At 49.7% G+C, this 22,820-nt stretch overlaps 2 protein-coding genes and 1 long non-coding RNA gene across 4 annotated transcripts in view; 1 reads left to right on the top strand and 2 right to left on the bottom strand.

Annotated features, from left to right (window-relative positions):
- The window catches only part of LOC122728120, a 48,935-nt gene extending 44,021 nt beyond the window's left edge, over positions 1 to 4,914 (bottom strand). The window contains exon 1 of one of the 2 annotated variants that reach the window (XR_006353237.1): positions 4,778 to 4,914. This is a non-coding gene — a long non-coding RNA (uncharacterized LOC122728120). Of the gene's footprint in view, positions 1 to 1,843; positions 1,975 to 4,777 lie in introns of those variants that run through there. The other variant, XR_006353238.1, reaches the window with a different exon arrangement.
- Positions 8 to 6,317, top strand: SYDE1 (synapse defective Rho GTPase homolog 1). Its single transcript, XM_043966290.1, is given in 16 exon segments — positions 8 to 183; positions 737 to 873; positions 875 to 922; positions 924 to 1,092; positions 1,445 to 2,055; positions 2,058 to 2,109; positions 2,366 to 2,394; positions 2,396 to 2,453; positions 2,456 to 2,583; positions 2,731 to 2,757; positions 2,760 to 2,859; positions 3,175 to 3,338; positions 4,151 to 4,213; positions 4,215 to 4,260; positions 4,263 to 4,388; positions 4,737 to 6,317. Coding segments are annotated over 16 exon segments (2,274 nt in total). The 5' UTR covers positions 8 to 95; the 3' UTR covers positions 5,165 to 6,317.
- A 49-nt stretch (positions 6,318 to 6,366) lies between these two features.
- Positions 6,367 to 17,035, bottom strand: ILVBL (ilvB acetolactate synthase like). Its single transcript, XM_043966252.1, has 15 exons — positions 16,786 to 17,035; positions 15,555 to 15,756; positions 15,183 to 15,310; positions 14,901 to 15,039; positions 14,649 to 14,760; positions 11,982 to 12,081; positions 11,763 to 11,860; positions 11,224 to 11,360; positions 9,689 to 9,823; positions 8,092 to 8,206; positions 7,725 to 7,894; positions 7,512 to 7,582; positions 7,358 to 7,429; positions 7,010 to 7,115; positions 6,367 to 6,842 (listed from the first exon to the last, which is right to left on the bottom strand). The coding sequence occupies exons 1-15, from the start codon at positions 16,900 to 16,902 to the stop codon at positions 6,664 to 6,666; spliced, it is 1,881 nt and encodes a 626-aa protein (XP_043822187.1). The 5' UTR covers positions 16,903 to 17,035; the 3' UTR covers positions 6,367 to 6,663.
- Positions 17,036 to 22,820: the final 5,785 nt, after the last annotated feature.

The following is a 22,820-nucleotide window of genomic DNA, read 5'->3' as shown; positions in this document are numbered from 1 at the left end:
GCAGGCAAGGAGAAGAGGGGAGGGGGCGGCCCAGGGCAAGGGGCTCTGCCTGGCCTGGCAGGACCCTGGCCCAGCCCCCAACCCCAGCCCCCAGCATGGCCGAGCCGCTACTCAGGAAAACCTTCTCCCGCCTTCGGGGCCGGGAGAAACTTCCCCGGAAAAAGTCGGATGTGAAGGATAGAGGTGAGGTCCAAGGGGAGTTCCAAGGGCCAGAGCTCCTACCGCTGACATCTTCTTCATACACAGCCCTCCTAACTGCCCCTCTTGGGGGGACCCCAAGGTGGAGGCTGGAGGAAGGAGAAGGTGGTACCTCAGGGAATGGGATGGGGGTGGTGATCTGGGAGCAAGGGGTGGAAGGATGGAGGGGGGAACAGGAGGAGGGGTGGGATGGGGTCGGACTCCAAACCGTTATACAGTTGGAATGGCTGCCTATCCCAGGGGAGATCAACAGTGGCTGCTGCTCCTCAGGGTGGCCCAAGGACAGGGAGCTGAGGAGTGGTGAGAACAGTGAGCAGGCACCCTTTAGTCGGGACAGTCGGGTGTGAGGAGCAGACCCCTGGGGGATGCTAAGGGGGGAGAAAGGGATGGCAGGGAGGGGGCATCTCTACTGATGTCAGGCTTTGCTTAGAGCCCTAAGTGAGCATGAGAGAAAGGGGAGAGTGGGGATTTAAGGACTGGGCCCCTCCTCTCCTCTGGGCAGATGAGGTGACAGTCTCACCTCCTCCTGTCCCCACAGGCCGCCCAGCTCCGATCCCAGAACCCAGAGTCCCTGAGCCAGCACCTGAAGTCCCCAAGACAGAGCCTATACCCCAGGTGGCAGGGCCTGGGGAAGAGGAACCTCCTAGCCCTGAAGTGTCAAGAAACCCAGCCCGGGGGGGCCTACCTGCAGAGCCTGGAGTCCAGCAGCCGTCGCTGGGTGCTGGGGGGGCAGCAAGGCTCCAGAGGAGATAGTGCTGGGACCTGGAGGGCCCACGGAACTAGTTGGAGAGATATGGTACAATCCTATCCCCGAAGAAGAGCCAGGAGGCCAGGCCTCTGGGGGGACCACACCCCAGCCCACTCAGACCAACCTGGAGAGTGCAACCCCTGGGGGTAAGGAAACAATTGTAACCTAATCTCCTGTCCTAAATCTCTCCACTCAGCTGCCTCCAGGACCTACTCTTCTCCCTACCCTGTACCCTATAGTCTCCTTTCCATGTCCTTAACCTCAGCCCTGCTCTCCAGCCTTCCCTCCAACCCCCAGTCCCAGCCCCCTAAACCCCCATCTGTCCATAGTCCTCATTCTCATCCCCACCCTCCTGATCCCTGCTGTTCTCAGATCCCTTCCCCTCAGTTGTCCCCATGCCAGTCCCTGCCCCATCAGTATCCCCCATCCCCCATTCATAGGTCCCTAAGTCTAATCTTCTGTTCTCCAACATCTGACTCCTCCTCTGTCTTTACATAGGACCAGCCCCAGAGGTCGTCCCCAGCAATCCCCCTACTAAACCATCGCGAACCAAATCTCCAGGCCCTGCAAGGCGCCTCTCAATGAAGATGAAAAAACTGCCTGAACTAAGGCGACGACTGAGCCTCCGAGGACCCAGAAGCGGGCGGGACCGTGAGGGGGAACGAGAACGGGCGGCCCCAGCTGGCTCAGTCATAAGCCGATACCACCTGGACAGCAGCGTGGAAGCACAGAGGTGTACAGAGGGAGCCCAGGGGGGCCAGGCCGGCTACCTCAGCGACGGTGACTCCCCTGAACGGCCTCCTCACCCATCTCCCGATGCCTTCCGACCCTATGAAGCAGCCCCACCCCCACGTGCCTCCCCCCCTGCCCTCTGGGGGCGCCTCAGTCTGCACTTACATGGGCTAGGGGGCCTGCGCCTGCCAGCAGGACCCACTGCACCAGATCTCTGCTGCCTGCTACAAGTGGATGGTACACCAAGAGCCAGGACAGGACCGCTTCGAGGGGATGGTACTGACTTCCTGAGGCTGGACCACACTTTCCACCTGGAGTTGGAGGCTGCTCATCTGCTCCGGGCCTAATCCTGCCCCTCATGGGACCCCTGCATCCAGCGCGCACCCGGCCCTGTGCTCACGGCACTGTGTTGCTGCCCTCATTTCCGAGGTGCATGGGATCTGGGGATGACTTGGGGGGGGGGGGGTGTGGACCTGGGGATAGATCAAGTAAGGTGTTGAAGGCAGAATCAGCGAGTCAAGCCTGAAGCCTCCCTGGTGAGGGAACAAGGGCTCAGACTGGCAAGGAATGGGAACTGAAGATAGGGGGAGAATGGGTGGCCAGAGAATGGGCAGGGCTGGTCCTTATAGGCTATGGAGCCTGCCACAAGACCCTGTCTCTATCACACTGTTATATCTTGCTCCCCAGGGTGCCGGGCCCAGCAGCTAGCTGTGAGGCATAGAACCCCAAGGCCTGCTATATGCAAAACTGACCCTCTGGGAACAGCAGGAAGCCCCCGGAGCCAGGAGCCCAGAGTCTTCGGGTTACCCCCTGCCACTGTGGTATAGAACCGGGAACAAGCTCCGGTCACGTGCCCCTCATCATCCAGAAGTGGCATTGGGCAGATCGAGAGAAGGGGGCTACGGGTGAGGCCCTGGAACCCTGGCCTGGCCATACTCTCTATGCCACATCCCAAGTTTCCTCACCCCTCCCCCCCTACCCCTCCTGGATTCTGGGCACTTCATGGTCCAGGTACCCAGGTGGCCATAGTAAAGGTTCCTCTTCTCCTCCAGGTGGTAGGGCTGTACCGTCTGTGTGGCCTGCAGCAGCTGTAAAGAAGGAACTTCGGGATGCCTTTGAGCGAGACAGTGCAGCAGTCAGTATCTCAGAGGAGTTGTACCCGGACATCAATGTTATCACAGGTCAGAATTTTCCCCTCAACCTAGGTCTCCTTCTGCACACCAACCCTACTCTTTGGCTCCTCTAATCCACTCCAAATCCAAAGTCCCACTAACATGACCTCTGTCTCTCCACCCAAGAAGCATGACCCATTCCACTAGACCTCCCCTTTTCTCTCTGACTAGGGTTTCTCTGGGGAATCTCATTTTCTACCCCCTCTTTCCCCTCCCCCACATCCTACCTCTCTTTCACCTGGGGCCAGGAGTATGAATAGGGCACAATCAGCAGAAAAAGAGACAAGGAAGCCCTAACCTGAGCTGGGGCTCAGCACCTCTGTAGGATCCTCAAGGACTACCTAAGAGAGCTACCCACAACCCCTCATCACCCCACCACTCTACCAATGGGTTCCTGGAGGCCATGAGGCAGGGGCCACCCAGTGGAGGCAGAGTCAACCCCACAAGGTACCAGAGAGCTCCTCCAATGTCTGCCTGAAGTTGAGAGGGTAAGTGGCCTGGGGAAGAGGTAGAAGGATGGGAAGAAAGGGAAAGAGAACATTGGTGCTGGGTAATGGGAACCAAAGATGAGGGAAAGGGGAACAGGAAGTTGGGGCTAAAACAAGGAAGGCAGTCCACCACTTGGGCTACTAGCACATAGACTCTTTGTAACATTTCTTTTCACAAATACACATAGAAAGGCCATGGCCTGTTATCATTTATTTTGTGTTGACATGTTACAGTGATAACCTAAAGCCTCCAGTGGACAATAGTACATATTACAGAAATCTTGCCTAGGCATAAGGAACAGGAACGAACGCTGGGGGTGGGGAGAGGGAAATAAAGGGAGATAGGAGTGGTAGATGGAGTCAAAGGGAAGACTAATGGAAGAAAGGTGGGAGAAGAGAGACAAAGAAAGAAAAGGAAGAACGACAGTATGAATTAGAACTAGAGTCAGAAACAGGGATGACAAGGAAATGGCGGACAGGAGGATGAGGGGATAAGGTGGGTAGGGAAGAGGATGGGAGAAGGGAATGGGAGAAAGGGGGACAGAGCGGGAAGTTCAGAGGGCAAGACACCGAGAGGGGAGAATGGCAAGGAAAGAAGCAGAGAGAGAGAAGAGCAGGAGTCAGGGATTGGAAGAAGAGCAGAAGTCCAGAGGTCACGAGGAGCAAGGGCATTGGGGAAGGCGGGACAAGGGGAGGGAGGAGGTCGGGGCGAGTCCCTCTACGATGCCGTGCTCGGAGCCTCACCAGCCCCTGCCCCAACTCATTTATGCTGCCCCCCCCAACCCCCCTTCCCCCCCCCCCCACCTCTCCAGGCCAAACTGACTCTGCTCTGGATCACCCTGCGCCTGTCTCCTCCTTCCACCGCCCACAACCGCCATGACCCCCCAGAACCTAGCTGTCTGCTTCGGGCCTGTGCTGCTGCCCCACGCCAAGCGCCCACCCGGCTCCGAGGCCGCTGCCTGGCCCAGGTTCTGGCTCCGGGCTCGCCAGCGCCGCTGGACTTCAAACGTCACATCGAGGTGTTGCACTATCTGCTGCAGGCCTGGCCAGGTAAGCTCCGCCCCCCTCAGGCCCCGCCCATCCCGAGCAGAAGCCCAATCCCCTAGGAGCCGTATCCATCAATCAGCCATCCAGAAAGCCAATCCCCTGTCACCATGGCTGTATTACAGTCAATGGGAGGCTAAATCACCTTTGAGGCCACGCCTCTACCTAGCCAAAGATGGGTCTGAGCTACACACAGACACGCCTACCACCCAGCCAATCAGAGGACCAAACTGAGTGACCCCACCCGTTAACTAGGCAATCCGATGCCGGCTTGTAGACCGTTCCCGAGGCCAATTGGGGGCGGACGTCAGCTCAAAGCCAGCTCTAGGTCATTCCCTTCCCCTCTTCCCCCAGACCCGCGCCGCCCCCCGGATCCTCCAGACAGCGTCCCCTACCTCCGCCCGAAGCGGCAGCCCCTGCTGGAACTGCCGCTGGGGGAGCCCGAAGTGGTGACCCGGCCCCGAGACCGGGGTGGGCCCGAGAGCCCCCCTAGCAACCGCTACGCTGGCGACTGGAGCATCTGCGGGCGGGACTTCCTGTCATATGGTGGGGACTTCCTGTCCGGTCCAGACTACGACCAGGTAGCGGGGAGCAGCGAGGACGACGAAGACGAGGATGAAGGCAGAGGGCAAGAGGGGGCCGGTGACTTCGTGGGAGATTTTGCCCTCATGGATGATGACCCCGAGGCTCCTTTCAACACCCGCCTCAACCTCAAGGACTTTGACACCCTGATCCTGGACCTGGAGAGGGAGCTGTCCAAGCAGATCAACGTGTGCCTCTGAGCCCTGGCAGGGAACCTGCCTCCCATTGCTAGGGACCATCTATTTCCTTGTTGCTAGGGACCAGCCTTCCGTTGCCAAGGATCATCTCCTTGTTACTAAGGAGACGTTCTTAACGGGGATAAATAGCCCTCTTGCCATGGACCTTTTCCCCTGAAACCAGGGACCACTTTTCTTGAGGCCAGGTTGGTGCCCCCTGTGGGAGCCAACCTACTGCAGCCACTTTTCCGGGTAAAAGTGAGAGAGTGGAGTGGAAAGAGCCGAGAATCCAAGTCAGAAAAAACCTGCACTCAAATCTGCTCAGCTCTTTGCTCCCATGTCAGCCGGAGCAGGTCACTTCATCTCCCTGGGCCTCAGTCTCCTCGTTTGTAAAAATGAGGAGGGTAGGACTAGATGATCTCTATGGTCTTTTTCAGCTCTAAAATCTTATGATTTATTATCTTGCTGTGATCACCCACCTCCCTGAGGGGGGTACACCAACGCACCCTCCCTTGCTGCTGCCAGCCAAATCAGTATTAGCTTTGGACACAGCACTCTGCCACCCCCTACTCCCCTAAGCACTGAAATCAGCAGTGTTATTTTGGGAGTCCATAAGCTGGCCCCAGGCCAAGGGCTATCTAAGTAGGGCAACCAGTATTCAGTATCGCCCTACCTCTAAGAGTATTCACCCCCTACTCTCAAAGAGAGAGACAGGGAAAGTCAATCACTGCCTCAGAAGAGCAAGTAGGGGTAGCAGAGTATAGGTCCTAACCCTCAGGCCCACCAAACTAAGCACTTACTCCCCCCCCTTCTCTGAAGGATGACTCTGCCCATTCTTCCCTCCCCCTCTCCTCAAGAGCCAGGCTGGTATACTTTGGTACGAACAGGCTCTTATTTATTGCCTCCAGCTGTGAGAGTGTGTGTGTTTGTGTGTATGTGTATAAGTGTGTGTTGAGAATAAGAGAGAATGTTGTAGAAATACATTTATATAGATGTCTGGGCTTCAGGTCAGAAAAAACATGGAGATGAGTCATCAGCAGTGGATATATACTTTCTGAGGCCACAACCAGTAGGCACCACTGTGGAACCCCACCCCAATCCCTTTCATCTGTGAGGAGCAATGCATTGGTGGGAAAGTTAGGGTCCTTCCCACCATCACCAACTACCCTCCCTCAACCCCATCCTCACTGTGTGAACAATAAATCATTATGCACAGGTACCAGGGCTGAGTCCTTGGGCCACCAAAGGCCTAGATGTGATGTTTATTGAACCAAGGTTCATGGGGAAAGAGGGCATTATCACATCCAGGGATGCTTCAAACCAGCCTAGTGAGAGGCTGAGCTCACCATCCAGAGCACAACCTCCAAGAATGGTCTCATTCTCACTTGTCCTGTTCCCCTTCCCACTTTTAATACTGTCTGAAACAGTATCTTCTGAGAAGTGGGAAGGGCAAGATGGCCCACCTCCATCTAACAGGTGGCATAAGGAGGTCAGGGCACAAGATGATGCATTAATAGGTCCCCCTACACAGAGATGGAACCATCCCGAAAGTCCGACTTTCCAATGAGAATGTTAATAAGGACAGGCTGGCCCTCACGACACCGCTGCTGGGCAATATGCAGCACCTCTGCTGCCTTCTCCTTGTTCACCCTTGACAGCAGGAAGCCCTGAGATCCCAGCCCTTCTGCCACCACATGATAATCTGCAGGAACAACATAAGAAGACAATCAGAGTATAGTTCTAGCACAAAGCCAGATCTTGGAATAAATATGGAGGTGGCTTATCTACTTCTAGGACTTAAAGAAGTAGCAGGTAGAGGAAGAGGAAGCAAAAACCTGACTACCCACCCTCCCCCTCAATTTTCCTCACCAGTGTAAGCCAGACCACAGGCTACATTACTGCCAAGAATGGGCACCTGCTCCCTAGAGATTTGGGTCCAACATGCATCATTCCCCACCACAGCAATAACAGGAATCTGAAAGAAAGGAAACATGAGGGTAGGAATCCTAACCCTAATCCTAACCCTCTTGCCCCAAGCTAAGAAAATGGGAGCTACAGAAGCAAGGGGTGGGGCCCCCAAGGAAGAAGGGAGAAACACAACTGGGTAAGGGATAGAAAGAAATCTCAATACTTCTCCCTCCCCATAGATAAGCAGTTCTCTCACAGAGAGATTTGCTATCAGAGAACAGCAAGAATACCCCTATTGTGCCCACATACCTTGTGTCTGACAAAGGTATCAAACTCAATGATACTGTAGCCAAGGGCACCATCTCCAAAGAGGACCCAGACCTAAGGAAAGGGAAGTAAGCAAGGAAGGAAGGAAGGCAGTAACCCATGGGCTGGTACCCCTCACCTTTATTCCATAACTCACTTCTGCATCTGGCCGGCACAGCTTGGCACCAAGTGCAAATCCTCCTCCTACTCCCAGAGTCCCAAAGGCTCCTATGAAAAAACAGACAGAGGAAAAAGAGATAAGAAGATAACGTCCAAATACAAAAGGCCTCACAATATTCTCTAGATATAGGGCCCTCTCCCAAAAAAGAAAGGCAAAGAGAGGGCATAGTTGTTCCCAGTCTCTACTCACCAGGATCAAGCCAGCACAAAGGGCCTCGAGGCCGGACCAGGTAAGCAGCACTGCCCACAAAGTCTCCACCATCTGCCACCAGCACCGAGTTATCTGGCAGGGTCTTCTCCACCAGCTCCAACACCCAAAGTGGGTTCAGGTGGTGGGTTGTGGGCACTGATGCCTTTTCTCTAGAATAGGCAGGATGTTAGCACCCTGAAAGAAACTCTTCTCCTACCACTCTAGTCTACTCCTTTTCAGGGATCAAAGGAAGCTTCCTCGGCCTTTGCAGAACCCAGCCCATTCACTTCCCCCACACACACTTTAGCCCATTCCCCTTACTACTACAGGCTCCTGAGCCCAGTGATAAACCCTCTTCAACACCCACCGATTGGCCTGTTCCTTCTTCTGGTCAGCCTCTTGAAGTTGCTCGATCCAGTCCTGGTTCCAAGTGTGGCCCTGAAGCCCTTCCACTAGCCTTAGCAGAAAGGAGCCTACATCCCCTGGGAGGAAAATATTGGTGGGGTTGGGGTTACATGCTGCGATGGCCTTCTCCGCCCCAATGGGCAAGAAAAAGGCACAAAAGGAAGAGCAGACAGAGAAGGCCTGTTGAGGCAGTTATGTGGCACAGTGGACAGAAGGCTAGGCCTGGAGTCAGGAAGCTGTTTAGTCGTTTTCAGTCGTGTCCGACTCTTACTCTTCATGACCCCATTTGGAGTTTTCTTGGCAAAAATACTGGAATGGCTTGCCATTTTTTTTTTCTCCAGCTCATTTTACAGATGAGGAAACTGAGGCAAAATGGGTAAAGTGACTTGTCCAGGGTCACACAGTAAAGTGTCTGAGGCCAGATTTGAACTCAACAAGGTAAGTCTTCCTGACTCCAGGACCAGCACTCTATCTATTGCACCACCCAGCTGCTCTTTCATCAGGAGTCAGGAAAGACCCGAGTTCAAACCTGACCTCGGACACCTATTATCTGTGTTTCCCTCAGCAAGTCATTTAACCTCTGTCTGCCTCAGTTTCCTCAACTTAAAATGGAGATAATAATAGCACCTACCTTGCAGGATGGTTCTGAGGATCAAATGAGATAATATTTGTAAAGCACTTAGTACAGTGCCAGGCACATAGTAGACACCATATAAATGCTTAGTCCCTTTCCCCTTTCTATCCCCTTCCTACTATCATCCCCTGGTGAGAACAAAGACACAAGGAACACCATAGGGGAGTGATCAGATATGGGACAAAAAGCCCAGAGTAACCAGGCAAGGCTAGAATAAAGAGGGTAGAGCCCATGTCATAGAAGAAAGGTTCCAAGACCTCGGTTTGAGTCCCAACTCTGCCCTTATTACTTATTGCTCTCTCTGAGTTTCCATTCCTTCATCTGTAGAACAAGGATGACCCGTCCCACCTGTTTCATGGAGGTGTGGACAGGATCAAATGGGGTAATATACATAAAGTGCTCCATTACTGTGGAGGTGTACACAAGTCACTTCCTACCAATAATACTGCTCATCAGCACAGGCACAGCACAGAGAAGGCAGGCAGCAATCCATCTAAGACCTAGTAGCTCGATCCTCAGGAGGGACCTGAGTCTTAGAGATTAAGTGACTTGTTTGGGGTCATGCAGCTAGTGTCAGAAATGAAATTTGAACTCAGGTCTTCCTGATCTAAGCCCAGCGCCACAGTCAATCTGCCAGATGGCCTCTCCTCCATTATCCATGTCAAAGGATTATTAGAGATCCAGTGTGGTACAGCGTATAAAGCACTGGAATTTAAAAAGTCAGAACTTACATACAAATCCCAGCTCTGCTGTTTACTATCTTGTGACCTTGTGAAAGAAATTTTCCTCTCTGGTTCTCAGTTTCTTCCTCTGCAAAATGAGGGCATTGGACTCAATCATCTCTAAGATCCCACCCAGATCTGAACTCGATGGTCCAAAACCAAATCAATGCATCCTGTGAGTTCCTAGGTGTTCCCCTGCCCACCTTGCACGGCTTCCTGAGGTTTCCAGAAGAGGTCAGAGTTGAGCAGCAACTGTTCTCGGTCACGATTGACAGCAATAATTTTGCTGCTGTGGCTTAAGACACGTCCATAGGATAGACGGAAGTCACACACAGCACCTGGGGGTTTGAAGGGGCATCACCAACTTAAACACAGCAGAGTGTTTAAGGGTGAAGGGTAGTCAGTGGTCACGGGAGGGCGATGAAACCAGCGAAACTTCATTTAATTCCCAGTTCAAGTTGGTTTCAAAAGCATTCTGTTCTGTACTTTACAACTAACTGGACTACAAACTCCATCTGTCTTACTCATCTCTATCCCAGTGCCACCATCTGGCAGGTCCTCCTCCACCAGCAGTACCCAAAGTGGGTTCCTATGGTAGGCTGTGGGCATTGCTGCCTTTTCCCTAGAAAGGGCAGCCAGTCAGCAATGGCTGAAGTAACAGTCCACAGTAAACATCTATCAGGTGAAAAAAATGAATAGAAGGATAAAGACCCTACTAGAACATAAGCTCTTTGAGGGCAGTGACCATTTTTTTTGCTTGTATCTATATCTCCTGGCACACAGTAAGTGCCTGATCTATCTATCTATAGAAATATAAGTTGTTATGCTTATTCTCCATGATTGATTCCAAAACCCAAGGCCTGGGAAGCAGAATGTCTACAGTTATTATTAACCTATTTTATAGCTAAAGAAACTGAGACGCAGAGATATTAAGTTGCTTGACCATAGTCATGGAGTTAATAAGTATCAGAGATAGAATTTGAACCCAAATCTAACACTCTTTCTACTACACCATATTCTTGATTGGCCTTTTTAAGTCTCAATTTCCTCGACCTGGAAAATGAGGATAATTTTTCATTTTGGTCCAAACCTATGATTTCATCAGTGTAGGGAGCTTCTTAGTTACTAATTCAGATCAGTAACTATTCTGCAAACTATAGTCATATGCAACGGAAGAAAAATGGTGATAATAACATCTGTAATGCCAAGAATTACATGAGAAAGTATACAGTGTTTTGCAAATTTTAAGACTAAATAAATGAGAGCTATTAATATATAGGTGGCCTTTTGTTCTTTAAGAAGCTACCTCTAAAATAATTGTCTGCTGAACTGGTTATGCTTGTTTCAAAACTTAACTGTTTTAATCAATCCAATCCAAACACGGATTTTATCTAGTCAAAGAGGATGAGGAAGGCATGTCCATCTCATCTTAGCTAAACACATACCACCAACAACAGGCTTCCAATATGGCAGCCACCTAGTGACCACATACCTAAACTCCATTTTCAATTCTGTGGAAAGGTGTTCACCTTTTAAAGATGAATTTGACAAAAAAGAATGGGAATATGGGGGCATGACTAAATTTCTCTCAAGGCAGCAGGTATGAGAAGGAGGTTACAAAGAGCAAAAGAAACCAGCAGGAAAAGTGATGAGGTCCTACACACCCAAGGATACCTGCAAAAATGAACCACTGACAACCACCCTCTCCACTCTTGCCTCCACAGATTAGTTCACATACCTGCTAAGATGACAACATCAGCCTCCTTCAGTGCATCACGGCGGTTTTGCCTGATGTGAAGGGGACTGTCTCGGCCCAAAAGTCCCCTTGCCATCCCTCCCAGGAAGCAAGGAATACCCAGAGACTCCACAGCAGCTCTAATGAGAAAAGAAAAATCAGAGGAGCCCAGAGTAGCTCCTCCTGGTCACCAATTCCATCAGTGTCAGTTCCTCTTGCCAGCCTCCATCCCCTCCACATCTTCACCCCAACCCCTGCCAGAGGGAGCCCAAGTGTGCCTTAGGTCAGCTGAAGAGAAGGGAGCCATGCAGGGGCAGAGAGGGAAGATTCTTCTCCCCTAAGGGCCTAGAGGAAGAAGGCACACAGAGCTTCTCTGAATTAGAGGCAGGGGATTGATTCCTCAAAGAAGGCCCAGAAGCAAGATCTCCTCACCAGAAGCCAGGCAGATTGGGGCAGAGGGGAAGGGGGCAGACAGTGGTTAGGAGAAGGAAGATCTTTCCCGAAGAAGCTCTGGCCAGGAGGAACAGGGAAAGTCTCCTCACCGGAGCCTCTCAGCTGGGGTTGGGGGTAGCATAGCTTGGCTTCCCAGCAACAAGAGGGGCTTCTTGGCTCGACTCACAAGTTCCACACAGCGCTGAACCTGTCAAGACAGGGTGAAGAGAAGGTTCTTCTGCTTGTAGATCTAACAACACACAAACACACAAATGCCCAGGCAATCTCAGAGAGGTTGACCCAGGCCCAAGGAAGCATGGTCGGCTCACCTGCTGGGAAGAGGCCTGAGGAATGTCCAGGGGCAGGGGGCCCTCGGGCTGTGGCTCCCAGGCCCCTGCAAACAGATTAGCCAAGTGGTTCTGCAGGTACCTGGTGGAGAGGGCAGGAAAAATACGAATACATTAAACTGGAGAAACAGGAGTTGAGGAGGAAAAAAGAGAAAGGCAGAGGATTGGGAAACTCACAGGATAGGAAAGGGAGAAAGCCACAGGAAAAAAGCAAATTATTACAGAATGAAATATGAGAAGTTATAAGGGGTTTTAGGGACCATTTAGCCAACTCCATCATTTTACAGATGAGTAAACAGAGGTACAGCAGGATAACATGATTTACCCAAGGTCACAAAGCTAGTAAATATCAGAACTGGGTCTTGAAGCCAGGATTTTTAACTGTAACTCTGGGGCTGGGTTGAAATAGCCACTCTGATATATACAAGTATATGTGAGCTGAGGCAAATCATTTCAAGTTCCCCAGGCCTCAGTATCTTCAATTATAAAATTAGGGGTTAGAGTAGGTCGCTTCTCAGGTCCCTTCCAGCTCTATGAGGATCATCCTCTTCCCATCATGCTACCCTTCTCCCCATCTCCCATGTTCTTTTCTCACATTCATTTTCCAGCCTTCTTGGCATCATTTGAACCCCCTCAACCTTCACCTGGTACTCATGGATCTTCTATTTCCCTTTAATCTTGTCTCCTTCAATAGTTCTATTTCTTCTCCAAAGTCAACAATAACCACGCATCTTTTCTGGTGCCTTCTTTTCTATCCTCACTCCTTCAAAGAGAGCATTTGCTGACAGAATTTCAAGCTTCCCTACTAGACTAGGAAGCAAGCAACTTGGGTGCTAGTCCTGATTCTGTCATTAACTCAGTGTGATCTTTGGAAAGTCACAACCTCTCAGAAAAACTGAGCATCACCCTACTGATGAAGATGTTAGATGAGATGCTCCCTCCCTACGAGTCTTTCTGCCTCCAATATTCTATGGCCTTGCTGTCTCCAAGCAGCCCCAGCTTCTTACCTGGTATACCAATACAATTCAACCAACGTGTGTTATGCACTTCCTAACTGCAAGGCATTCTCTTATATTCCTAATTACTTCTAAAACATCTCCAGGTGGATACCCAAACATCATCTTAAACTCAATTATGTCTAGAGCAAACCTCTTCAGCCCCAAACCAAATCCTTTTTCCCCTTTGAGTCATACCACCCAAGCTAGGAATTTCAAGAGGCACCTTGGATCTTCTTCCTCTTCCACCTTCTGTCTCTTGGGGCCAATCTAACCCCAAGTTATAGCAATCCTTCTTTCTTGTCTCTCATATGTTCCTCCTTTTTGATGCTAAGTCCAGAGCCTTATTTTATTCCTGATCGCTAGTCCTGATCCTCATTACCTCACGCCTGAAATATTGCAAGGGCCTCCTACCTACTTTCCCTCCATGGGTTCTTAGCTTGGGGTCTGTGAACTTGTTTGTTGAGATGTGTGTGTGTGTGTGTGTGTGTGTGTGTATTGTTATAATTGTATGCCAATATAATTAGCTTCCTTTGGAATTCTATGTACTTTATTTTATTCATTTAAAAGCATTATTCTAAGATGGGTACACAGACTTCACCAGAATGTCAAAGAGATCCATAATACAAACAAACAAGTAAATAGATAAGCAAGTAAGTAAATAGTTAAATGGATAAATGGATGAATGGATAAATAAGATTTATATATCTCTGTAAGATTTTCAAAGCACTTTACAAAAGTCTCATTCTAGCCTCACAATCCCCTAGAAGGTAGGTGCTATTATTATCCCCATTTTACAGATGAGGAAACTGAGTCAAACAGCAGTTTAGTGACTTGCATAGGCTCACAGATCTAGAAAGTATCTGAGGGGACAATTGAAGTCAGGGCTTCCAGACTCCTGCCAGTTAGTCTGTGTACTATGGTGCCACCTAGCTGTCTCTAAAAGAAGAAAAAAGGTTAAGGACCCCAGTCTCAGAATTTCCTTTCCAATGCCCTCTGTACATGACCCAAGAACTTCCGATTGATCCTCATTGCTTCCTTTATCCAACTGAACCACTGTCCGCTCTGGCTTCCAAGTCTCATCAATTGGTCCTACTTTTAAGCTCTAACCTTATCTCCTCTCTACACTTGTCCACAAAAGATGGGCACCCGTCCTTTGCACATGCTGTTCTCCCAATCTGTGTGGCCCTTCCCTCCCCATCTCCACCAGTCCACCCACAGAGCACAGCCAACTCAGTAAGAGGCTGCCTTTATCTCTGCATGACCCAATCACCTTACTCATGGTAGATGCTTAATAAATATCTGTTAAATTGACTTCCTGAGCTTATATGCTACCTCCTAGACAAACTTTTCCTAACTGCTCCAGGCCATTTTGATGTCTCTGAACACCTACAACAATATGCCCTTGAAACACATAACTTAGCTCTCTGATTGTATCATCAATGTGAGTCTTAGATCCCCAATGAAACCATGAGCTAGCTCCCTGAAGACAAGCACCAAGTCTCCATGTCTCCTCCTTTTAACTCTCCTATAGGCCAGGGAAAGCTGGCTTCAATATGCCTGCTGATGTACTGAATGGAAAGGTCTGGGGGAAAGGATAAGGTGGATGAAGGAGGAAGCAAGAGGAGGAGGGAGAAGCAGGGGAGTTGCTCACCAGGAGACAAGCTTTCCCATGAGGCTCTTGGGGGCTTTGGAGGGCATCACCTCCTTCTGCACCAAGAAGTAAGGGTAGAGCACATCGATGGGGAGCTCCACAAATACAGGGCCTGGGAATGGGGGCACAGGAGGCTACCTCACCTGCTCCATCTTCCCCAAGACCCCACTCTCTCCCTCAGGCACTCCCCACCCCTCAGGACAATCCCTCTTTCATTGGTCTCCCCTCCCCCCAACCCCATCCCCTGCCTACCTGGGGTGCCAGACTGGGCAGCAGCAAGGGCAGCCCGAAGGGTGGGGATGATGTCACGGACTCGGCGCACAGAGGCACAGAACTTGCAAAGCGGCCGGAATAGAGACATCTGGTCGATGCCCTGAAGTGCCCCCCGGCCCTGACACAAGGAAAGATCGCCACTATAGATCCCACTGAACACCCTCCCCTCCTGCCACCACCAGCTCTCCACACCTAGCCTAGGGCAAGAACTAGGCTTTGGCTATCACACCGGCCCCCCTTGACAGCCAGCCTCCACCTCACCTGCAGCAACGTACTGGCTGCCCCTCCCAAAAGCAGCACAGGAGACTGGGCCATCTGGGCATTCTTCACAGCCGTCACCGTATTGGTAAGACCAGGCCCGGCTGTCACCGCAGCAACCCCCACAGTGCCTGCCACAGACAAGTCCTCTTTGTCAGCAAAGTCAACATTCACTCATTCACTCATTCAACAAGTATTCACTGAGGCTCTGATGGGCATAAGCAGCACAGGCCCACCTCCAATCACCCCTTCAATACCCACCATGGGCACAATCATAGAGATCTCCTAGAAAGGACACCCACCCCTCTTCAGAAACCACAGTAATACCCATCCTCCTTCCCCCTCCCCTCCTTAGGGAAGGAACATAGGCCCTACCTGAGAGCCGGGCCACTGCATCAGCAGCAAAGACTGCCGTGGCCTCCTGCCGTGTATCTACCACCCGGATGCCCAGCTTCTCAGATGCCACCAGCAGTGGAGAAATGTGTCCACCCACCAACGTAAATATGAATCGCACACCATGGGCCCTCAGCACTGCTGCCACACTCTCCCCACCGTGCCGTGAACTAGATTTGTCGACCTAGAACATGAGAGGTAAGAAGTAAGGAAGCAGGAAGACTCTAAGTGGGGCAGGGGAGACAGGCAGCAGAGTGTGGGAACAATCCATCTAGTACCCTGGCTTGATGGCTGTACCCATTCCCTTGAAACAACGGAGAGCCTGGGTTTACAAGGATACATTTACAACTGAGTAAAAGAAGTCAGGGCTCTGAGTGTGTTCTTGTCCCCTAGGCTGCCTTCCCAAAGGAGAAGTGCAGAGGATTCCATAGCATGGAACCTGTCCTTCCCTACCTATTGCTATGGTAGGTCCTGGACCCCTGCTCAGCCAGAAGGCCTACACATCCCAGAGGACTGTTGCCCATTGCATGGCTAATCCCTGAAGCATTTCACAACTTGCCCAACTCCCTCAGAGTCCTGAGGCAGAGCCAGTTTAATCCGTGGGCATCAGCTCAGGGAGACTCCTGTCTTCCGTGCCCAGTTCAGCCAGACTTTGGCTTCTGTTCTCACTCCCACCATTCCCTGTTACAAGTGTCAGGAGAACAGAGTGAGCTCCGTGAAGTGCTTGGGAACTGACAGCTCCCCACGGAGCTGGTGGGGAACAAAGGGCAGCAAGTGTGGTGAGACACAACATCCCGAGATTGGGAGAGCCAAGGCCTCGGATGCAGAGGCCCAGCTGGCACCAGGTGTTCTGCCTCTCCCCACTCCCACCCTCACCCTCACCCTCACCCCCACCGCGGGCGGCGTAAACTGTGCGTTTCAAGGAGGGGAAGGGGAGAAATGAGGGAGGGGAGAGGAGAAGGCTTTAAATGCCCCCTCCGGCGGGCAGCCCGCACGGCGACCTAGTCGCTCCGGCCACACACAGCACTCTGCCCCTCTCTGAGCCCGCACCGTAGGGTACAGATGATGTGTGTGTCATACCCGCGCCCACACACCCCGAGTGCCCTGGAGCTCTTGGGCGCAGGGCCCGAGCCTTAGCTAAGCTCGGGCCGGCCCCGATCCCAGCCAAGTCCGTCCGGGGGGCAGCACCGCCTCCCTCCCCGGCCCCGGGCACCTGGTGCAGGAGCTGGTAGAAGAGGCCCAGGCGATGCGCGACTCCGAGCAGGACGGCACCCAGGGCCCCACAGGCCAAGAGGACGCAGCAGGGGACCGAGGCCCAGCCGGCCTCCATGGCCCAGCTACACCGGCCGACACGAGCCCCAGGGAAAAAAGCAGGCCCCCGCCCCCGCTCGCTCCCGGCCCGGACTTTGCTTCGGCCACCCCACACCCAGTCACCGCCCCGGCCCAACCATGTGGGCGGGGCCTGGCTAACTCAGGATAATCCCCGCCCCATCCTGCGTGGGCACGTCTTCCCTCAGCCCCGAGACCCAAGCCACGCCCCTCGCCTCCGGGGATTGGTGGCTTCTCCGCCCCACCCGCTCTCCCCTTTTTCCCCTGAGGGAACAGAGGTAGCTCTGTGGTTTGGTCGGCACTTATCCTCACGTGACTGGCGCTTGCCACTCAAGTGGAGGGAAAGGGCCCTGAATTCATAAGTCTTCAGCCCTCAGGACTTTGGGCTCATCCGGGTCCTTGCGGCTGGTTCCCGCCTTCCGAAGAGGGAGGAGAAGAAAAAAGAAAACCAGTTCTTCAGAAACTCTGCCAACGGAGAACTTTTGTTTCTCACAGGCCCCGTCCCCATCATCTCAACCTCTTCATAGGCCCCACCCGCATCTTGGCCCCTACTTCCACGCTAGTGGGAAAGGGAGAAGGGGGATAAGGGGCCTCAAATGCCCCCCACCTCCTCACAGGCCCCGCCCCATCATGGCCCCCATATCCTCACAGAGACCTCTCCCGTCCAAAAATTCAAGGCCACGCTCAACACGTCCCCTCCTTCACCTACCCACCCACACACATATCCACACTCCTTTCTCGGAGCCCTCACCCCATAAATCTTTTTCACAGCCCCTAGCTCCCCCCCTACCCTCCAAGGCCCCTGTCACACACCCCCACCTCCCAGCTTCTATTCAGCAACTTTAAAGCAAGTATTATTCACATTTATTTGGGGTAGCTATGGTAGCACAGATAGAGCTCTGGACCTGAAGTCAAGAAGTTTCTGAGGGCAGCTAGGTGACACAGTGGATAAAGCACCGGCCCTGGATTCTGGAGGACCTGACTTCAAATACGGACTCAGACACTTGACACTTACTAGCTGTGTGACCCTAGGCAAGTCACTTAACCCTCATTGCCTCACAAAAAAAAAAAACCCAAACAAAAAAAGGTTTTGAGTTCAAATCCAGCCTCCAACACTTTCTAGCAGTGTGACCTTGGGCAAGCGACTTAACCTGTCTCTGTTTTCCTCATCTTTTAAATGGGAACAATAGCAACCTATGAGGACAAAATGAGATAACATTGGTAAAGGGCTTTGAAAACCTTAATGTGCCATTATGATCATTCATCATCCACCCTGCCCTCTTCCTTTAAGAGTTCAGAAGTAGAAGGGATCACAATTGTTCTGCCAAGATTCTGTCCCTGGCCCAATTTGGGTTCGATCATCTCTATAGGGAAGGTTTTCAGTTCAATTTCCAACCCTATTCTCTCTTTCCTGAGTTCTGGATTGTCTATTGGCCTTCAGACTTAGATGTCCAGAAAGGGTGAAATCAAGCAAATTGCTGAGCCTGGAAATTTTTACTTGTCAGATCTATGGATAAGGGAAGAATTTATGACCGAACAAGAGATTGCGAGCATTACAGGATATAAAATGGGTAATTCTGATTACATTAAATTAAAAAGAAAAACACAATGCTGCCAAGATTAGAAGGAAAGCAGGAAACTGGGGGGAAATTTTTACATCAAGTTTTTATGATAAAGGCCTCATTTCTCAAGTCTTTAGAGAACTGAATCAAATATATAATAGGAGTCATTCCCTAACTGAAATGTTCAAAGGATAGGAGGACAGCTAAGTGGCATTGAGTGCTGGGCTCAAAGTCAGGAAGACTCATCTTTCTGAGTTTAAATCTGTCCTTAGACTCTTCGTAGCTGTTTGACCCTGGACAAGTACCTTAACCTGTTTGCCTCAGTTTTCTCATCTGTAAAATGAGCTGGAGAAGGAAATGACAAATTACTCCAGTATCTTTGCCAAGAAAACCCCAAATGAGGTCACAAAGAGTCAGTTGAACATGACTGAAATGACTCATCAACAAGAACAACAACAACAACAACAACAACAAAGGATGTGAACAGGCAATTTTCAGAAGAAGATATCAAAGCTATCTACAATCATATGAAAAAATGCCCTAAATCACTATTAATTAGAGAAATACAAATTAAAACAATGCTAAAGTACCACCTCTTATCAGATGGGATAATGTTGAATAATAAAATATCAAATCTTAGAGGGAATGTGGGAAAATCGGGACTTTAATACATTGTTGAGAGACTTGTGAATTGATCCAACCATTCTGGAAAGCAATTTGGAACAATGCCCAAAGGGCTATAAAACTGGTCATGGGGGGCAGCTAGGTGGCTCAGTGGATAAAACACCAGCCCTGGATTCAGGAGGACCTGAGTTCAAATCCAGCCTCAGACACTTGACACTAGCTGTGTGACCCTGAGCAAGTCACTTAACCCTCATTGCCCCACAAAACAAACAAACAAACAAACAAACAAACAAAAAAACTGGTCATACCCTTTGACCCAGCAATTAGTTGTGATATTGTATCTGTATCCCAAAGAGATCAAAGGAAGAGGACTTATATGTATAAAAAAATATTTATAGCAGCTCTTGTTTGTGGTGGCAAAGAATTGAAAATTGAAGGGACATCTATCCATTGGAGAATGGCTGAACAAGTTGTGGTATATGATCATGATGGAACACTATCATGCTGTAAGAAATGACAAGCAGCATGAGTTCAGAAAAACCTGAAAAAACTTATGTAATCTGAGGTAAAGTGAAATAAGCAGAACCAGGAGAACATTGTACACAATTACAGCAATGCTGATCATGAACAATGAATGGCTTATTCTCAGCAATATAATGATCCAAGACAATTCCAAAGGACTTGTGATGAAAAATGCTATCCACATTCAGAGAAAGAACTGATGGAGTCTGAATGCAAACTGAAGCATACTTTGTTTTACTTACTTTATTTTTCTTGGGTTTTCTTTTTTGGGGGGTGGTGTCTGTGTTTTCTTTTACAACTAATATGGAAATATGTTTTGCATGACTGCACTTGTATAACCAATATCAAATTGCTTGTCTTCTCAATGAGGGGGGAGGAATGGAGAGAATTTGGAACTCAACATTTTAAGAAAATGTTAAAACAATTTTACATGTAATTGAGAAAACAAAATAAATAAAAATTTTTAAAAGAACTAAATGTCCAGGAGGAATCTCAAACCCAATATGTCCAAAGCAGAACTCTTTTATCTTCCTACAAAAATCCTCACCTCTTCTGAACATTCTCTATTACCTTCAAGGATACCACTGTTCTTCCCATTCCCCCAGCATCCCAACCTAAATGTCACCATCCACTCCTCACTCTTATCCCCCAAATTTAATTCATCACCTCACATTATTTCTAGCATATACCGCCTCCCCTCCACCACCACCATTCTCAACTCACATAGCTACTAATGCAGAGTTCAGGCCCTCATCACCTCTTGCCTGGACTGTTGCAATAGCCTCATAATGGGTCTCCCCTGCTTCAAGTCTCTCCCACTTCAGTCTGTCTTCCACACCTCTGCCAGAATGGTTTTCCTAAAGTGCAGGTCTGATCATGTCACCCAACTACTCATTAGATTCCAGTGGCTCCCTATTACCTCTAAGGTCCTCTGTTTGACATTTAAAACTCGTCACAGCTTGGCCCCTTGCTACCTTTCCAGTCTTATACTTTACTTCCTTTTGTTCATGCTATCATTCAACTACATTGACCTATTTGATGTTTTTCAGGTGTGTAAACCCATCTCCTGACTCTTCAGCTTTGCATACGCTGTCCTCCATGCCTCGAATGCCCTTCCTAACTCCTCCTCTTCTCCCCTTAGTTTTTCTGGTTTCCTTTGAGCCCCAGCTCAAATGCAAGGTAACTTGAGGTTCCTCACAAGCCCAGCTCTTTCCCTAAATGCAAGAAGCATTGATTAAGTGCTTATAATGTGCCAGATACTGTGCTCAGCACTTTCCTCCCAGCCAGTTTCTCTTGTAGCAAATAAAACTGTTCTTTTATTTCTAACTAGGACACGCGCAAGAGTATAATTCTTTACAGAGGAGTCCTAAGGACCCACATGTTTTCCCCATAACACAGAGCATGGTGTTGAAGTCCAGAAAGTCAGAAGAACAGCCAGGAGGTAAATGAATATTGACAGGCCTGGGGCCTTCCCCAGAAAAGAATGCCCAGGATGGAAGCACCCACTCCCACTCTTCTTTGAGGGTAGTCAGGAGTGGGATGGGCAGAAAGGGAAATAGATTTCCCTTTTTTCCAGCCATGTTCCCCAAAAAAGAATAACCTACACAGACTGAGATTACCACCCTAATTTATTTTCTCTAACAGTGGGATAATCAGCTGCAAAAATGATGGACAGAAATCCCCACAGGAGGAGGAACTTGATAGAAAGGATGGCTAGCACAGTTCATTGGAAATATGACAGCCGGGTGCTAAACACTTCTGATTTGAAGGGCAGCAAACAGTTCTTTTCTGTTTAGCCACCAGGGAAGGGGTAGTTAACATAGCAGCTTCCTCAGAGTCTCAGTATCCCAAGTGAGGGAGAATGTCACTGAGGGACATTCGCACCAAATAAGGTCTTTTTAGAACATCGGTGCCTCGTCTTGGCTACTACACCAGCTACAAAATGCCTGGCACACAGTGGGCACTTGATAAATCCTTGTTGGCTTGACCTGACTACCCTTGGCCACAGGAATCAGCTGCACCCAAGAACTAGGGTAAACCTAGGCACCTCCGATAATGGAGCATGTGCCTGTGCCCACCCAGTGCTGCCTCCTCCTCTGTTTTCTTACAGCTTTATTCTCCACAAACATTCCAAGACACCTTCCCCCGACTTTCAAAGGAATCCCTGTTCCAAAACATCTATTGCTGATGCATTTGGGTCAATTATGTACCACAACACCATTACTCCAACATCAGATTCTACTTCCTCCAGGAAGCTTTACTTGATCTTGCTAATTGGGGAAGACCTTCTCCTCAGATCTCACACAGCATGCAGCTTTGTAACTTCCTAGTACATTTATTTATTTATTTATTTATTTATTTATTTATTTATTTATTTATTTATTTATTTATTTATTTATTTTAGTGAGGCAATTGGGGTTAAGTGACTTGCCCAGGGTCACACAGCTAGTTAAGTGTTAAGTGTCTGAGGCCGGATTTGAACTCAGGTACTCCTAATTCCAGGGCCGGTGCTCCATCCCCTAGTACATTTTAAAAGACATGATGCCACACAATATCTATGTTAGTATCTTATTTCCCAAAATAGACTCTCAGGTCCACGAAGTCAAGGATCATATCTCATCTAAACTTGGTATCCCCCCAATCTGAGCACAATATTCTGCACATAAAGATCACTTATTAAGTATTGATTGAAGTGGAATGGATTGAGCTGATTTGAAGGGGAGGAATTAGGTGTATGAGTAGCATCAAGATTACCTCCTTTATGCACCCTACCCTCCTTGCAGTGACTCACAGGCCCTGTCCTTTCCCAACCCACTTCACTGTAGCCTGTATAGATCCCATGCCATCAAAGAGTCTGATCTTCTCCTATATCTAGACCTTATGTAGTCCAACCCTCTCATTTTATATGTAAACACAGGATGGCTTGCTAACCACTATGCTGGTCCTATGAAATAAGAAGGATGGAAAAGATGTGTATCATCTGCACCCACTGCTACTGGACCCTTGAGGGCCCCATGCATGCCTTACCACCTGCTGTGCAGTTGAATCCTCCTGTAGGTATTGCATGCCCCAATCAGAATGTGAGTTCGAAATAAAGGACTGTCTTGCATTTTTTTATTTGCAATTGCAGTGCTTTGCACAGCTCTTGTCACCAAGCATGCATTCAATAAATGCTTTTCTATTTCATTCATCAGGCACCAGACAAATCTCA

The sequence above is a fragment of the Dromiciops gliroides genome, chromosome 1 (assembly GCF_019393635.1).
Source record: "Dromiciops gliroides isolate mDroGli1 chromosome 1, mDroGli1.pri, whole genome shotgun sequence".
NCBI lineage: Eukaryota > Metazoa > Chordata > Mammalia > Microbiotheria > Microbiotheriidae > Dromiciops > Dromiciops gliroides.
Note: the sequence above shows the minus strand (reverse complement) of the source record. Positions and strands in the feature narration are given on the sequence as shown.

Bases quoted from the DNA above. Each gene is read 5' to 3' on its own strand.
- ILVBL (XM_043966252.1), bottom strand. From the start codon at position 16,902: ATGGAGGCCGGCTGGGCCTCGGTCCCCTGCTGCGTCCTCTTGGCCTGT. The intron at 11,361-11,762 runs GTGAGGAGACTT...TTTTCTCATTAG, and splicing joins ACCCCAGCTGAGAGGCTCCG to AGCTGCTGTGGAGTCTCTGG. The intron at 7,895-8,091 runs GTGGGTGTTGAA...TGCCTATTCTAG, and splicing joins AAGAAGGAACAGGCCAATCG to AGAAAAGGCATCAGTGCCCA.